Source organism: Zalophus californianus, chromosome X (assembly GCF_009762305.2).
Source record: "Zalophus californianus isolate mZalCal1 chromosome X, mZalCal1.pri.v2, whole genome shotgun sequence".
In the NCBI taxonomy this organism is placed as follows: Eukaryota; Metazoa; Chordata; class Mammalia; order Carnivora; family Otariidae; genus Zalophus; species Zalophus californianus.
The window spans coordinates 120,143,704-120,161,376 of NC_045612.1; the positions used below are offsets into that span (position 1 = coordinate 120,143,704).

General features: G+C 45.8%; 1 protein-coding gene across 4 annotated transcripts in view; it reads right to left on the reverse strand.

The window, feature by feature from the left end:
* Nucleotides 1-17,673, reverse strand: part of FRMPD4 (FERM and PDZ domain containing 4) — a 551,594-nt gene that overhangs the window by 40,777 nt on the left and 493,144 nt on the right. For all 4 annotated transcript variants that reach the window (XM_027609162.2, XM_027609161.1, XM_027609160.1 and 1 more), the window contains exon 5: nucleotides 7,926-7,971. In XM_027609162.2, the coding sequence (XP_027464963.1) occupies nucleotides 7,926-7,971 (46 nt within the window). The remainder of the gene's footprint in view (nucleotides 1-7,925; nucleotides 7,972-17,673) is intronic.

Consider the following 17,673-nt stretch of genomic DNA (forward strand, 5'->3'; position numbering starts at 1 on the left):
GTTATTCACATGAAGGGCTTAAGGGCACGTGAACAGGCAAACGCACACACTCGCAAAACACCCCCACTTTATGTGCCCAAAACTTGAATTTCAGCCTCTTGTTGGCAACCTGTCATCCTGGGGTCTTGCAGGAGAGGGCAGAGACCACCTTGGCTTACAACTGAATGTGGACTTCATATTCTGTCTCACTGTAAAGGCTCTTTGTACAGTTGACTCTTCAATGGCACAGGATCCACTTATATGTGGATTTTTTGCAGAAAGTACAGCACAATACCATAAATGTACTTTCCTTTTTAAAATTTATATTAATTTTGTTACTATTTCTTTAAGTAATCTCTACACCTAACATGGGGCTCAAACTCAAGACCCCAAGATCAGGAGTCAGATGCTCTACTGAATGAACCAGCTAGACACTCTAACATATTTTCCTTATGATTTTCTTAATAACATTCTTTTCCGTAGCTTGCTTTATTCTAAGAATACAGTATATAATACATAGAACATACAAAATATGTGTTTATGTTCTCGGTAAGGCTTCTGGTCAGCCTATCAGTAGTTAAGTTTTTGGGGAGTCAAAAGTTACATGCAGGTTTTTGATTGCACAGGGGTTGGTGCTCCCAAAACCCATGTTGTTCAAGTGTCAATTGTACTGTCTCTTATTGGAAAGAGGAGCCGAGTGACTCCATTTTTCTTCCTCAGAAACTAAACGTGCAAGAGGAAAACTTGCTCAGAAGGGTACTATGATCCAGGGAGCTCTTGCTGCACAGTCCTGGTCAATTTACTCCATGTGAGAGTCATCCTTGTTGCATAATTTTAATGAAGCCCGAGGAGAAGGGAACTTGCATCTAGGAGGTGTCTACTATGTTGCAGGCACCGATTTGTTTATTTTTAAAGAGGACTGCATTCTCTACTGAAACTAATATACAGGTAAATATTTAGTTTGAATCATGAAATTGCTATTTTATAGATTAAAATTGTCAAATACTGCAAATTGCACATTGTCCAACCTAATGGTTTTCAGGGTATGTAGTCCTAAGAGGTTCAGACTGTTGTGGAAAGAATCCTAGTAACTGACTCTAGAACCAACACAGAGGCTCAACTTTCTGTGTGTTGTATTAATCTCAAGGCACAAAAGCCACTTAGGGGGTCCCATACTTTGAATTTCAAGTAAAAATGAAAAAGGTTCCCATCTTTGTCAAATACAAGTATACTTGAGATCAATCAAAACAATATGATGAAATGACAAATCCATACAATGGAATATTATTCAGCCATAAAATGGAATGAAGTTCTGGTTCGTGCTACAACATAGATGAACCTCAAAGACATTATGTTGAGTGAAAGAAACCAGACACAAAAGGTCACGTATTGTAGGATTTGATTCCATTTACATGAACTGTCCAGAACAGGCAAATCCATATAGACAGAAGGTAGATTAGTGGTTGCCCTGGGCTGGGGAGGAGAATGGGGAGCGACTAACATCTGCAGGGTTAATTTCCTTTTGGGGTCATGAAAAGGTTCTGGAACTCGACAGCAGAGACAGTTGAACAAGATGGTGGATGCACTTAATGTCCCAGATTTGAATACTTTGAAATAGTGAAAATGGTAGCTTTATGTTATGTGCATCTTACTGTAAGAAGACAAAATCACTGTTGAAAAAAACACGATAAAATATGTGTATGTCTATTTCCGGGTGGAGTTTTGCTTGAATACTGGAAAAAAATCCTGTTATCTCAAGTTCCCCTGCACACCCATCCCACCCTCTGCTCTGATCAGTGTCCTGCGGGGACTGGATGGATGAATGAATGGTTTGGCCGCCAGAGCTTTAATTGCCCTATTTATGCAAGATGTTCTCAGCGAACAGCTGCCCTCTTAGGACACAACAAAAGAAAGCAAAACCAAGAACTCAAAAGACTCTAAAGAACAACAACTTTGAACATGTTCAACATGACTTTTTAAAAGTCCTACTCCAGGGGCGCCTGGGTGGCTCAGTCCTTAAGCACCTGCCTTCGGCTCAGGTCATGATCCCGGGGTCCTGGGATCAAGCCCCGCATCGGGCTCCCTGCTCCCCGGGAAGCCTGCTTCTCCCTCTGCCTCTGCGGCTCCCCCTGCTTGTGCACTCTCTCTCTCTCTCTCTCTCTCTCTCTCTCTCAAATGAATAAATAAAATCTTTAAAAAAATAAAAGTCCTACTCCAGGGGCGCCTGGCCGGCTCAGTGGGTGGGGCATGAGCTTCTTGATCTTGGGGTTGAGTGTTCAGAGCCCCACGCTGAGTGTAGAGATTACTAAAAACACAAACTTAAAAAAACAAAAAGAGTCCTACTACAGAGCTTAAGTGATGGGACGGTGGTGTTCTCCTCCCTATCTGTAATTCTAGGCTGCGTTTGGTGATGATTAACGAACGAATTGTGCAGTAGTGAGTTCCTTGCTTTTGATATGCCATTTTTCAGCTGAAGAGAAAACATTATTCTCTCTTAATGATTTTAAGCAGGCAATATTTACACTGGCGCAATGGGTGTTGCAAAAGGGGAGTGGCTGTCAGAAAGCTACGGGGCGGGGGGGGGGGGGGGGGGGGGGGGGGCGGTGGTGGACGCCACTGATTAGACGAGGCGCCCGAGCGAGGCGGTGCCCCGAGGCTCCAGCGTTGTTTGTGAATGAAGACTCCCGCAAGGGCCCAACATGCCAGATACGGACGTTGGTTCCTCTGCGCACCCGAATCTTTTAATGTAATACTTCGCCACATTTTCTTAAAATGATCTATCTATGTCACTGCTTGCCTCAATAAAGAGCATTTCACAGGGACGCCTAGGTGGCTCAGTCGGTTAAGCATCTGCCTTCGCTTCAGGTCATGATCCCAGGGTCCTGGGATCGAGTCCCGCGTCGGGCTCCCTGCTCCGCGGGGGGGTCTGCTTCTCCCTCTCCCCTATAGCCTCGTCCCCAGATTTATTTGCCCTGCCCTAATGACAAACCTGATAAATGAAGAGAACCAGCCAGGAACCTAGATAGCCAAGGTAGTTAAGTAAATACTATTCTACATGTATTTTGAAGTCAACGGACTTGGGATACAAGGCCAAGATTTCAGGCCAGGGCATTTTTCTTGTTCTGGATTTGCGACTATTTTAGATAATTGACATAAGTTTTAAAAATTACTTTTGGTTAATAAAAACATAAGCTCCTTGAGTCTGAAGGTTACTGAAATAGAGTCAACAAAATAATGGCTTATCCCACTGGCTGGAGTTATTTGTGACGCGCGGGGTATGTAATCCCGCCATGACTGTGGTTTTCACTCGGATCTCCTTTTGCAGCTCAAAACACATACAATGTACACCACTCAGTAACCCGATGAGTTAATTCTTAGCAACCTGCAGGCCCGTAGGTGCTGATCACAAGCATTTCCTATCCTGTGGTGGAAATGACGAGTAATTACCATTTAAAATAATCAGATTCTCCTGCCGTTAATTAATTTAAGATTAGAAGGGCTCTAATCAGCCTCTGCACCTCTTTCCAAGTTTGCTGTTGCTAAGGTGGCCAGAGTAGATGTGTGCCATGCTCTTGGGGCTTTCAGATGCTGAGAAGTCACTAGAAAACATCGTTCGGAAAAAATTACATAAATAAGGTAAAATTTCTGAAACTAAAGCATAAGGTCTGAAATTTGCAATTCCTGTATGTCTACAGTACTATATACATAGTAGGCATGGAGTAAATATTTGGTGAGGTCTAAGTAGCCCACAGTTATCACTGGGTAACTTAGTGTGGAGTTCCCCCAAGGTAGACCCTGAGACAAGACTCCACAAACAGGTAGCTGAATGGGAGGCACTCCCAGGAAGCACGCATAGGTGGGCAGGAGGAAGGGAGACGGGGTGAAAGAGTAAGCCAATGAAGCCTTCCGTAAGTCATTCACCATTGTGAGCAACGGAAGCTTAAAGCGGTTGGGGACATCTTGGAACGAGGCAGCCCACAGGCCTCAGAGTTAGAATGTCAGAGGAGACAGAGAGCTAGGGTATATATTCACCAGCTCCTGTCAATCAGTGATGGAGGGGCTGCTCGTTCAGGAATGTTATTTCCTGAGCACTTGTGGCCTGCTGCATGAGCATCCTCTTGCAGCCTGAAAAAACCCACGGGCGAACAATCACTGGTGACCTCGGCTGGGTATCGGGCTGGCATGCTCAGCATGACGCGTGGCAGGAGGATCTGGTCTGGGTTCTGATCCCGTCTAATACTCGGGGGCTCCCATGAGGAGACATGTAGCCTCCCTCACGTGTGTGGAACCTAGTGGAAGTTGGGCAGGAAGGGAGAAGCAGGCAAGCAGGTCCCTCAGCTCTTGCGCCTAGAAAAAAGCTGAGTGAATGTGAAGCGTGGACCACAGAATGGAGAGTGACCTAGCCCAAGTCTCACTAAGCTGGGACTGGGTGAGGGGAGGTAACCGAGACTCTTTCAGTAGTCTCTGTCTTTAGACTAGGAAGTTCTGGAAGTTCTAGATTTGGGAACTGTGGGAGGCAGAGTCAAAGGAGAGGAGGAAGGGGTTAGCCAAGAAAGCTCTGTAATAAAAAACAGTAACAGTGCAAGGAAAGAAGACGGTATAAAAGATGGAATAAAACTCATAAGAAATCCAGGGACGCCTGGGTGGCTCCGTCAGTTAAGTGTCTGCCTTTGGCCCGGGTCATGATCCCGGGGTCCTGGGATCGAGCCCCGCATCGGGCTCCTTGCTCGGCGGGGAGCCTGCTTCTCCCTCTCTCTCCCTCTGCTTGTGCTGTCAAATAAATAAAATCTTTAAAAAAAAATTCGTAAGAAATCCAGAAATTCCTTTTCTAGAATGCCATTGTAATGGAATGGGGGAACTACTAACTAGATACAGATGAAGACTTCTACACAAAGATGTTGCGTGCAGAAGTAAAAACCACTGAAGTCGGTAAGAGGGTGCTGGTTAAGTAAATCCTGGTTCGATAGAATGCTTCCCAGCCATGTATGCGATGCTTACAAAGAATTCTCGATGGCATGAAACCACGCTTATGATAGACTCAGTGAGAGGAGCAGAATAAACTGCATGTCCAAGATCTCCACTACTGACAAGGCATCTGTCAAATGACTGAAGGAAATAGGCCGATTGTTTACACGGCTTGTCTCTGAGGAAAAGATGTGCTGAGGCATTTTCTTTTCTTTTCTTTTTTTTTTTGCTTGTGTGTGTGTTTCCTTCTATACTTCCACAATTTTTCTCTAAGAACTAAAGTAAACATGGCGGAGGGGGAGAGCCATCTATAATACTTCGAAAACAAGGCAGCAGCCTGTTAAAAATGGCTTCTCAAAAGCCTCAGGAGTTTCCACAGCTGGGCTCACTGTGGGTGCCCCGGGACCGTGTGGAGTGAGGTGAGAAGAGGGGCGAACATCGGCTCTCTGTCTGGACTGGACCCTATTAGGCAGAAGAAATACAACGTCACAAATGCTGGCCGGCAAGGTACAGGATAAATGAAAATGCTAATTTTTACCAACTGCAATAAAAGTAGAAATTACACACGGTCTTTTGGCCTCGTGAGTCATCTGTCTCAGGAAGCCAATCCCGGCTGCTGAGAGAAATGTTCAGCAAGTAAATGGGACCCAGTGAGGTTTCGTATTTTAAAAAGCAACGGGCCGGTAGGAAAATCCAAACACAAAAATGTAAGGAACACCGTGTAGCCTCTTCTCCCATCTTCTCCCCTCTCTGGGTCGAATCTGTCTATTTAAGTCACTTTGGGGTTTCAATCCCTTCATTTCCATTCCCATACTGCAGAGGAAAAAGCCACTTTGGGCTGGATCAGTGAGGGGAGACTCTAGGTGGGACAGTGGTTCCCAAGTGGAAGGAATCCCCACCCCCCACCCCAGGCACCTGGCAATGCCTGGAGACGTTTTTGGTTGTCACAATATGGGGAGAGGGTACCACTAGCATCTAATGGGTAGAGGCCAGAGATACCACTAAATACCCCATAGTGCATGGAACGACACCACAGAATGTAGAGTTCTCCAGGCCGAATGTCAGCAGTGGGGACGGTGAGAAACTCTGAGATAGCATTTGGAGCTTGTGCTGAGGCTTGGAAGGGGAGAACGGTTTGGCTAGGCTGAGGAGGTGGGGTGGGGTATGGGGCGGGCATGTCGGGAAGTAGGGCTGGTCAAGGAAAGTCAAAGATGAGGATTCCATCCACAATGACCAGGCAGGGAGAGACTGCTGCGAGGGGCAGAGGTGCAGCCGTTGGCCAGATGATCTATTACAGGAAGTTCCATGACTCACTGATAATAATGAGTATTCAAACGAATAACCAGTCACGCACACTCCAATGGCAAAAAACGGCAAGCAAAGCCGCAAGACACAACCCTTAACTTAAATGCCAAACTCCTTGTTCTTTCTCCAAGTTTACTGCATGGGGTAAAACATCACCTCACATTGCAAACGTTGCAAAAATAATCTGGCATGGAATACGATGGTTCTGATCTCGCATGTCTAAGAGGTTACAAAGTGGGAAGAGAGAATTCAGGAAACACAAGGTGAACTTGAAGTTCCATTAGGAATTTGTAGTTGGCCAACCACTCGGTTATTGTAGACACTTCCATTGGCTTCACCCAACCTGTTTGTCCACTGTCAAGAAATGAGGAAGTGTGGATAGAAGAAGTGAGGGTGAGTGACAGTTTGGTTAACAGAAACAATGTAGCTGTACTTTCTCTGGAAGGAGTCACGGAGTCATGAGATGCAGAGCAGGCGAGCCCTTGGACGTGAGGCAGTGTGACCCTCTCAGGCAGGTGCAGAAATCTGAGCAGGTGTGGGAGTCCCCTGCTCTATTGCTGGGAACTAGATCTCAAACCTCGGTTCTCTTACATCCTGCTGTCTCCTGGGTTTTCAAATCCAGACATGCGTGTGCAGTTGTGGCACAGAGAGGGACCGAAAGGAACAGTGAATGGGAAACTAAGCTTTTATTATAAATAGTTACATCCTGGATGGCATGATTTAGTGTCTTGGTTAATTCTATTTGTTATCTTAGCGGAATCTTGAATACGTATTTTTTCCTGCCTGAAATGCTTAGGCCATAGTGCTTAGGAGGAAAGTGCCGGGACAGGGGAGAGGAAGAGTTTGGTCAGGAGATGGACACTGACCATTAGCAGAGCCTCCAGCTCCACGGGCAGGAAACCAGAAGCGTAAACAGGTGGGATCTCTGCCAATCCCTGCAAAGGCCACAAAGTACCGATGGTAAATGTTTGGCGGGGGCGGGGGGGCGGATCTGGAGGAATTTCTTGCTATCTTTGAGTTCAACTGCCGATGTATGGAATTTACAAGCAACAGCAAATCTACAGAAATAGAAAGTCAATTAGTAGTTGCCCAGAACTGAGGGTTAGGCAGGGTATTCACTGTAAATGGGAATGAGGGTTCTCACGGGGCTGAAGGAAGTGTTCTCGGGCTGGACCGTGGTGATGTCTGCAAACTTTGGTAAATTTTATATAGATCATTGAATTGTACGCTTAAATCAAATTCTGACAGCCGTATTTCCTCTAATAGCCATGTTTAAAGGGGGGAATCTCCCTGAAATGTCTACCAATTAGAAGGGGATACGAAAAAGAATTATGCTAGAACATCCTACAATCAAACATTCCCATTCCATTTGTGATTCTTAAGCTGGAAACCATAAGAGAGTCTTGAGTCTTGTGTGATTTCCAGATGTGAGTCCCACAGATTGAATAGCTGGTTTCAAGATACATAGAAAATGCGTTATTTTCCTTTCTCTCCTATGAATGGTTTTGCTACCATGGTGTATAAAATACAAATAATGAAGACTTCTGAACTCATATTGTGAGTGCATGCTGTTTTTCTCTGCTGTTATTCATCATCACGGTTTCCCCAGCCTGGGAGGAGGGGGAGGCTAGAATCCTGGGATCATGCAGTGGCACTTTTACTCACAGGACACTTACAGGGTAAGGCTGAATGACAGTGAGGAGTATCGATTCTTTGCAGCTTCTGAAAGAGAAGAAAAACAAACATATTTATGAAATGCACAGAGGCCGGACTCTACATGACAGCGTTCTTTTGAAATGCAATGTATGATGTGTTGGCGAACGTTTCCGGGGCTCTCAGGCAGAGTAAATAAAAAAGCTCAAAAATGGGCTTTCAGACCTCAGAGAAAGCCAAAATCAAGTGTTCACCCAGTGTAACAAACAGCCTGATTGAAAGCTTCCCATGCGGTTTATGTCGGGCGCTATTATCTGTGACGCCGAACAGCAGGCCTTTGAAATCAACACTTGACTTGCCCAGGGAAAGGACTGTCTGAAAAGCCTCGACTCCATCAGTCTCCGCACTTTCCGCCACCCTCCACATTGATTCTCCCCCTTTGGATTTTAATTTTCTAGAAAGGGAATTGATTTTTTAAAAATTCGTAACATCCTTATCTGCTCAGGGTCAGCAGCATGAAAGAGAACTGTCAGTGCGGGTTTCTTGTGCACAGACAGCACCCCGCAAACACCACTTCCCCACGCCGGGGAGCTCACGGGGTCCACAGTAACAACGCCCAGGACGCTGGGGCGCTAAGTAGTTCAGATGGGCACTCGCTGGGAAATAGTGTTCACGACAGGTGTCCCCCGAGGCAATATCATGGTTTATTTAATGTCCCCCAAATAACCCAATCCTGACAAATAACTCAACCCCTCAAGGAAAATCATGCTGTGGGTATAATACTTTTCCTTCCTTCCCTTTCCATCCTGAGTAGAAGAAAGGTCAGTTGCCACTCTGTTGAGGAGACGCTGACTTTTCCTACTTTAGGTTTTAATGAATGACCTGCTTTTGCGATTTACCGTCCAAATGAATAAAGTAAAGGGAGTCCGTTGCAAGGCCACTTCCTGGAAGAAGCCACAGCAGATCGTATTTCTAGCAATCTTTGCACTGGGGCTAGGTGCCCTCCCGTCAGGCTCAGTCGGACCAGGTTGGGCCACTGGCCGCGGCAACGCTGGGTGTGGACCGGGAGGTGGGGAGTGTGGTGGGGGAGGACAGAAATCAACAGAGCAGAGAGGGGAGGAATAGAACGCAAGAAACTCCAAAAGTACCAGAACGTCTCGGATGATGGTAATTTTGGGTGGTGGTGGGGGGGAGCAGCGCGTGGTTGATAGCAGCCCGTGTGCTCCCATGCGTTCCCAGTTGCCAACGGTGGGCAGAAAGCTCCAGTAAGAAGTACGCAGCCAGTATTCCCATTAGATGGAGGAACGGAGCAACAGTATAACCAAGGCAGAGTGAAGTGGATACAAGGAGTAATCATGCATTGCTGCTGGGTGTGTGGACAGGTGCAGCCCTTCAGCGGAGCATTGTGGCATCACTAGGCAAAGCTCAGTGTCACATGCACTATGACCTCAGCTTTCCACTCTGGTTCAGATCACAAAGAAATTCTGCCGCTGGCCTTTAAGGGCTGTGTGGGGGTGAAGTGCTAGAGAGCAGCTGGGCATCCAGCTATAGGGCAGTGGACATGGACGTGCGTGGATGCACAGTATGGAAGGACGTGCGGGGAAGAGGCAGGAGCCTAGCTGTGCCTGGTAACCCTGGGGATGGTGCTTCAAATGCAAGGTAAGGAACCAGACAGGGTACAGAACCAGAAGACCGTTCGCAAAAGTGCAAAAGCACACGCGCATACTAAAGGACACACTAAACGTGTTCCAACGGATTTCTCTCAGGGGAGAGAGGGGCGGGCGTGAATATAAATAAGCAACCTCAGAGAAGAGGGGCCTTCCATGGGTCTATGATGATTGTTTATACCCTGAATGGATGAGTTTGATGAATTCCACTCTCTGCACGTATGGTTTAATAAAAAACTCACGATTCGGAAGAGGATGAAGAAATGGGGGGTAGATGTATGTTAGCCATCTTATGAACTGCTGAAGGGGAGGTGGCTCTCGGAGACCTCTGAAGTAATCCCTCATTTGCTCACCAAGACAATGGAGAACCAGCCTCCGAACTCTTTGGGGCCGATCCACTGCACCAAACTACCACTCATTTGGTGGACCTAACACCATCCCCCAGCCCCCACTGTTGCCACACAGATGTCTGCATGAGAGAAACAAACACTCAGAAAGCAACACAAGTACCGCTTCTCAGCTCTCACTCGAGTTCCCCTTGTTTGAGGGAAACAAGGAATGCCCAGCAGATGAGAGACGGGATAGAGCCCCGTTCACTGAAGCCTTTGTGCGCATGGCATCCATGGTAGTGGGCGTGCTCTGCCCAAGGCCCGCCCCCAGGGCCCTCGGGAGCAGGCACTGGGCCCAGGGATCCGTGCTCAGGGCCGAGCTGATTGGACCCAGGGGTTGGAGTGAGCCAATTGGATTTCCTCTCTGCAGGATCAGAACCAAGAAACACAAGTGTTGGGAGCTGAGGGCCAGTCGTGGCTGAGCAAGAGTAAAGGTGACAGAGGCCAGTACTCCCCTGCGCCGTCCTGCCTCCCGTCATCCTGTTAGAAAGAAAAGAAGTGATGGAAAAAATCTCAATAGAACTATTATCAGCTCTGGGAATGGGCTTTTATTTCTGTTTCCTTTCATCTACAAGTACTTAATTACCCTTGCCAGACATGAAGCATGAACTCCATAGTGCTTTGGGTCTGTTAGGATTCCTCACTCAGTCCGAGGATGGGTAAAACAGCAACAACAACAACAAGGAAGCCCTGTGTGTTCATAAGTTACAGGAGGCCAAGCCAGCTGAGGCGGATCCAGCTGGGGCCTCACGCCAATAGATCCCAATCAGCTTTGCACGCCAAAGCAAGGTGCTGCAGGACTTTCAAGGAGGTACTGAAAACCAGAGTTTGGGACCTTTAACCCTTTATGCGCCTCGGAGCTGGACTCGTTACTTAATTAAAAACAACAGCAACAAAAGGCAACCGGGAGAGGTTGGTAGAAGCAACATATGCCCAAAGAACAGAGGCTACATTTGCAAAATTCCTACCCTCCCACTGAGGCAGGCCTAAAGTGTGCAATTCCTGGGGCCAATATGTGGAAGAGGCAGTAGAAATGGTACCTTGGGGTCATTGAATAAAGGCATCTTGCTCAGCTGAGCCGCTCTAGGGGTGAGAGAGCCTTGGTAGAAAGATGGAGAAGCCAGCCATCCTCTGGGTTCTCTCTGACTCAAGGGAGCTGTAGTTGGAGCCACCCAACAGAGAAATCTTCCAGGAGCCCACAAACATGCCCACAAGGGAAAGAGTCAACTTTCTTTTCCCTTTTTTAAAGATTTTATTTATTTGAGAGAAAGGGAGTAAGCACGAGCGGGGGGGGGGGGGGGGGGGGGGAGGGGCAGAGGGAGCGGGAGAAGGAGTCTCCCTGCTCATGGGGCTCGATCCCAGGACCCTGGGATCATGACCCGAGCCAAAGGCAGCTGCTCAACCAACTGAGCCACCCAGGCGCCCAAGAGTCAACTTGCATTATCCTCCAAAGATAGAGGAAACGCCAATGCCAGATTACATCGGTGCCTATCAAGTGAGAACTCTCCTGCTTCTTACCTCACTGTCCCGGTCCCATTTCTATGTGGAAGCAGCCAAAGCTAGAGAAGAAGTTTGGGGAATGCCCCTTAGCCCACTGCAGGCTTCCCAGGCACGGAACAGGGGCAAGGAAGGCGTTTTGTGGAGTTGGGAGTTTCGATTCTTACACAACAATTGAATGTTTAAACTACAGATTACAAGCTGTTGTGATTACAAGTGTACAACTGCCTGCAGAATTTCCCTAAACCTGCTTTGGATCTCTTAGAATTCCTAACTCTAAGATCCTGGCGGGTGGCGGGGGGGGGGGGGGGTTGGTTGGATCTAAGCCATTTTAAAATCGCTTCAACAGAAAGATTAGAATGGAGAATGGAAGATGCCACATTCCAGTAAGCAGATAACTTCCTTTTATGAAGGTCTGAAACAGCTAGGGACGTTAAAAAATACATTTAGGGGCGTGTGTAGAGAAGTATTATTTCATAATAAATTCCAAGTGACTCTTCTACTTTTGAAGAATAGCTTCAAAGTGCAGTACCAATAGTTTTGAAATAGTTGAGTTTGTTAAAAGCGTCATTTAAGTCCCTGAATCACAGTGCTAATCTGCAGAGGAAAATAGAGTTTGACCTCCCCTAAACTGCTCCTATCAAATTTGCCTTTGATTCTTCAACAAAAGTCTCTTAACTCTTTTTGATGGGATCCCTTGAAACATGTTTGGGACATCCGGCACCAGCGGTTGCAGGTCACGCTTTGGCAACACATCCCATTTGTAAATTTCCCTGGCTGTGAATTTGTTGCAGCAAGCAAAGTGATGTGAGGAAGAGCTAGGATTCTAATGAGGCTTTCAGTGTTAAAATCTCTTCCAACAATGCAGCTAAAGCCGGTGTGGTCTTTTTCTAAGAGCAGCATGGCTTGGCATCTTTCCTAAACTGCCTCTCTCACTTCATATTTACGCGAATTTACTGTCGCAATATGTGATCATATTGGCATGCACTACTGTATATTTCCTTCTGCACCAACTAAATAGATCCCTTGATCAACTCAGAAATTGATACAGATGTAACAGAGTTCTGAAGAGCCCTGAGATTTCCTCAGAGATTGGGAAAACGAAACAAAACCAAGCCCAAATAATTAAAATATACAGGAAGATATTTTATGTCAAAATTCAAGAGTCCTGCTTAAAAAAAAAAAAAAAAAGTCCAAACAAGTTAACTATAAGGTTTTAAACTTCAAAAATGAAGTAAGGAATCAATCTATGAAGGCTGAAAGGTTCAGCTATGGGAAGGCAAAATAAAGAGGTAATTTAGGGTTACATATGAAAGGATTTGGTAAACTGCAACATGACATTCTAACATGACGCGAGAGACTGATGTGCAGTATTTTTATTTGAAAAGAAAGGTGGTAAGGCACAGAGAAAGGGCATTGGAACTCTCACTTCTAAGGTAAATGCACACACACATCAGATCCTTTCTTCTTCTTGTACTTCAGAGTTCTTCGGCGAGATTAGCATTCTTTTCTGCAAGCTACTGCGTGCACCTCAGCCCTGACACTCTCGGCTGGTGGACAGCCGCTGATGAAGGAAATCAGAAATGATTATAACAGCATTTCTCCAGCGACTCTTTGCTCAGAAGAGACTTTCTGCAGTCCTAGGCTTCCTTTTCATGTTTTTCTTTCTATCTGAACCAGGAGATGGGAAAAGAACATTAAGATTTTTATGATCTGAGAACCGGCCATAACATTGTCCGCCTAGTCAATTGCAGGCAAAGCCGGAGGAAATAATGCTGCCCTTCGCTTTTAGAAAAGTTGCCACAGGACTACTTAGATTGGTGGTTTAATGCTTCATCTAGTTGACCTTTCCAACACTCTGCAGAGAGACACTAATTATCCAGTGTATCAATTCCTAACATGTACTGAAGCCATTAGCTGGAAGAGAATGGAAACAGCTAGCAAATGACTAAGCATTCAAACCAGATCAACACATTAAGGCTAAGTGTGATCTGTCATGGACATTAGGAAACATTAACGCTCTACACATTGTTGCTGAGCCGTGTCTTTACTTTGATAACCGCAAGGAATGGGATTATTTGTCATTTCTCAGTTATGTTCAGGGGATGCTGACAAAGAAAATGCACATAATGAAGCCACCATAGTCATCAGGGCAGCTAAGACAGAAGAGATGGATCAAAGAGTTCACTTGTCTAGGAGCACCGGCCTGGCTCCTACTGATTCTACAGTGTCTCTCCCAGTACCATTTTAACCCTTGAAAGAGGGGTTATACTGCCAAGCAAAAAAACCCCAACAGTTTGGTAGCCAGTGGGAAAAATGGAGAGAATTTAAGAAAAGATCCTTAATAAGCAATAGGTTGACGACTTCACCCTGAAAACCTGGATGACTGAACTGTTCATCTTTTCCCATCCGAGCTACAGAGGCCCCCCCCCCAAGATGGACCTCAATGAACCACACCTTCTGGTATCTGGACCTTGTGTAGTCTCCTCCCCTTGAATCCGGGCAAGTTCTGTGACTTACTTTTGATAAATAGAAATGGTGTGGAAGGGACACTGCATGACTCCCAGGCCTCGGTTAGAAGAACCCTAGGAAGCCTTGCAGAGACCCACTCCGCAGGTATCTTGGAACGCTCACTGAGAAGCCACCTACCAGGTAGGAAAGCCAACAACCCTGCGACCACCATGTTGTGAGGAAGCTGGCCATGTGGAGAAGCCCTGTGGAGAGAGGGGGACTCGCCTGGCCAGCTGTACCTCTGTCGGCTGCCCAGGTCCGGGCAACAACGCAGGAATGAGCTGCTGGGGTGAGCCCCCTGGGATGTGCAGCCCAAACAAGCCTGCATGTGGCTACAGCTCTAGCTGGCTCTGAACAGCAGTGACATGAGAGATACCAGCGAGGACCAGGTGGACGAGTCCGGTCAACCCGCAGAGCACGACAGAGAAGAAATTATTTTACTATTTATTTTATGTATGTATTAGTTATTAATTAATTAATTATTTTATTAAGCCCTTACATTTGTTGGGCAGCAATAGAAAACTGGAACACCATCTGTCCATAAGGACTTTGAAAACTATGTTTTTAGGGGCACCTGGGCGGCTCAGCCGGTTAGGCGTCCGACTCCTGGTTTCGGCTCAGGTCATGGTCTCGGGGGTTATGAGATGGCGCCCCGTGTTGGCCTCTGCGCTCCGCGCGGAGTCTGCTTGGGATTCTCTCTCCCTCTGCCCCCCTGCCCCCGAACACACATGCGCTTTCTCACTCTCTCTCAATAAATAAAAATCTTAAAAAAGAAAAAAAAAAAAACTATGTTTTTAAAAAACAGCCATCAAAGGGGTGAAATGATTTTGAAATTGAACATGTCTCCCTTATCGAAGAAAAGACAGGGTCTAATTTAATGGCTCCCCAGAATACCGTGACCTGGACTCACACTGAAATACAAAATGTCCATCCTACAAACAGAGGTGGAAGCAGGGACAAGGGTGCTCTAACGAACTCAGGAGAGAAAAAAAAGTTCCTACCAGAGTCTTGGACTAAAAGCGCTTCACTACAAAGAAGAATTCTGAGGGCACAATTGGCAGCATATTGTTGGGTAGATATCTGAACTTTGCAGAGCAAGGATTAAAGTACGTTGTAATTTTAGGTTTAGAGTTAAATGCTTATATACAACCAAGGACTATAAATACAAACCTAGGGAGAAACCACAATTCTTTGCAAAATCTAATTCACATTTTAATGAATGTAGTTAAGGCTTAGGCTGGGCTTTTCTTCGTGAAGAATATTAGGTCATTAGGTTAAAATCACATAAATGACGCAGTGATTATCAAAATTAACATTTAAATGAAATCGGCTCATTTCAAGCACTTTATTTTATTGTACTTTTTAAACCTTTGCGGTGAAATTTCAGGTTAGGTGCTCAGAATGTGGAAACTGCTGTCAAGAGAATTTTATTTGCATGTGATGTTTGTTTTTGGTCTGACCTAAATTTTTTGCCTATTTAATTTATTTTCAGCTGAATGAATGTTGTCTTTCGCCTTTGAACTACTTACCTTTAACTAATGGATGAAACCGGTACTTAGATTTAAGATTCAATAAAGGACAGCTGGAGCTCTTGGGATAAAAAATTAAATTGTTTTATACACACGTATGATACTAAGTAGCTCTCACCTCATTCACTCCTTTGGTGAGTATTTACTGAGTATCTAGTAGTGCCAGGCAGTTGAGATACATCGATGGTTCTCGACAGGGAACGATTCCGCCCCACAGAGGGCATTTGGCAATGACTGGAGACATTTATGGTTGTCACAACAACGGGGATGCTACTGGCATCTAGTAGGTAGAGGATATAGGTACGGCCACTGCCAACTGTCCTACAGTGCACTGCACAGCCCCCTAAAACAAAGAATTTTCAGCCAAAAGTGTCAGTAGCGCCCAGACTGAGAGGCCCTGGGCTATATCAGACATACCCCTCAGCAATAATCACTATCCTGACTTCGTTTTTCTGTTCTTTTCTTCCTTTATTCCTTTCTACTTTTCAAAGAGAAAGAGAGAGAGGGTGGAGCAGGGAGGGGCAGAGGGAGAGGGAGAGAGAGAATCTTAAACAGGTTCCATGCCCAGCACAGAGCCCAATGGGGGACTCGATCTCATGACCCCGAGAACACAACCTGAGCCGAAACCAAGAGTCCAGCGCTTGAGGGACTGCGCCACGCGGGTACCCCATTCATTATCCTGACTTCTAACACCACAGAACAGTTTACCAATTGAGGGACATTTGGGTGGTTTTCAAATTGGAGCTGTAAAATGGTATTGCTATTATTGCTATTATTATTCTTGTAGATGTCTTTTGGTGAATAAACGTACACACTTCTGTTTGGCATGTACCTAGGAGTGGGGCTGATAGGTCGCCGGGTATGCACGTGTTCAGGGGAAGACGGCGTTTTATTTGTGCCATTCCTTTGTGGTCCTGTGACATGGCTAGCTCTTTAATATGACGAACTCTACCAGCCTTCCTTGACCTTATTCTTGTACTCTTTTTGGTGTCTGCCTGAGCTCCAAGAATGTCCTAAAGTTACTTATACATAGTTAAAGCTCTGTCGTCTTGGAGAGGGGTGCAAAAAGGTATGAGTGTACAACATTCAACTCATCCAACTAAATACTACAAACTGCATCAAAATTATTGGGACTCCCACAGGTTTTAAACGGTGCTCCATGCAACCCTTCTGAGACAGGGGCACAGGCCAGTAGAAGAGTCCTGGGCATGCTGTGTGCTTTCTTCTTTTTGTTTTTAATTAATCTTTCTAAGAGTTTTTATTCATTTGAGAGGGAGTGTGCACAAGCAGGGGGAGGGGCAAAGGGAGAGGGAGAAGCAGACTCCCCGATGAATGGGGAGCATGATGCGGGGCTCGATCCCAGAACCCAGAGATCATGACCCGAGTCGAGGGCACTTGCTTAACCGACCGAGCCACCCAGGTGCCCCTGCTGTGCATTTTCAACCAGAAACTCTCCAGGGCTTTACCCACTGGATTGTGGGTTAGGTGTCTGTTGAAGAAAGGATTCTACTGCTGAAAACAACTAAGAAAACCAATGGACAAAAAGGTTGCTATCGGTTCATCAAATTCCAGTAGGCCTTAGTGTGCAATTCTAAATCTCATTCTGAATTTCCATGAAGCTGTCCAGCATCCTCTTCTAGCTTTAACTTCCAGTCCTCAATGAAAAGTAAAGTTAAAAAAAAAAAAAATTAAAAAAAAAAGTAAAGTTTTGGGGCCCCTGGGTGGCTCAGTCGTTAAGCGTCTGCCTTCGGCTCAGGTCACGATCCCGGGGTCCTGGGATCCAACCCCGCATCGGGCTCCCTGCTCCGCGGGAAGCCCGCTTCTCCCTCTCCCGCTCCCCCTGCTTGTGTTCCCTCTCTCGCTGTGTCTCTCTCTGTCAAATAAGTAAATAAAATCTTTAAAAAATAAAATAAAATAAAATAAATTAAAAAAGTACAGTTTTATTGGATTAGGTTGCTTTTCTACTCTTTACATTTTAAGAACGACAATAATGTTGTTTGCATTTCGCATGGCAAAGGTAGAACATTGTAGTAATAATCACAATGCTCTAAGAGACAGGAAAAACTATTATCCCGTTTTTACTGATAAGAAAACGAGGCTCAGAAAGGTTACAGTGGCATTTACGTTCCTGACCGGAGACTTTGGGCTTGGCCATGACTTGCTGAGGTAAGAGGTAAA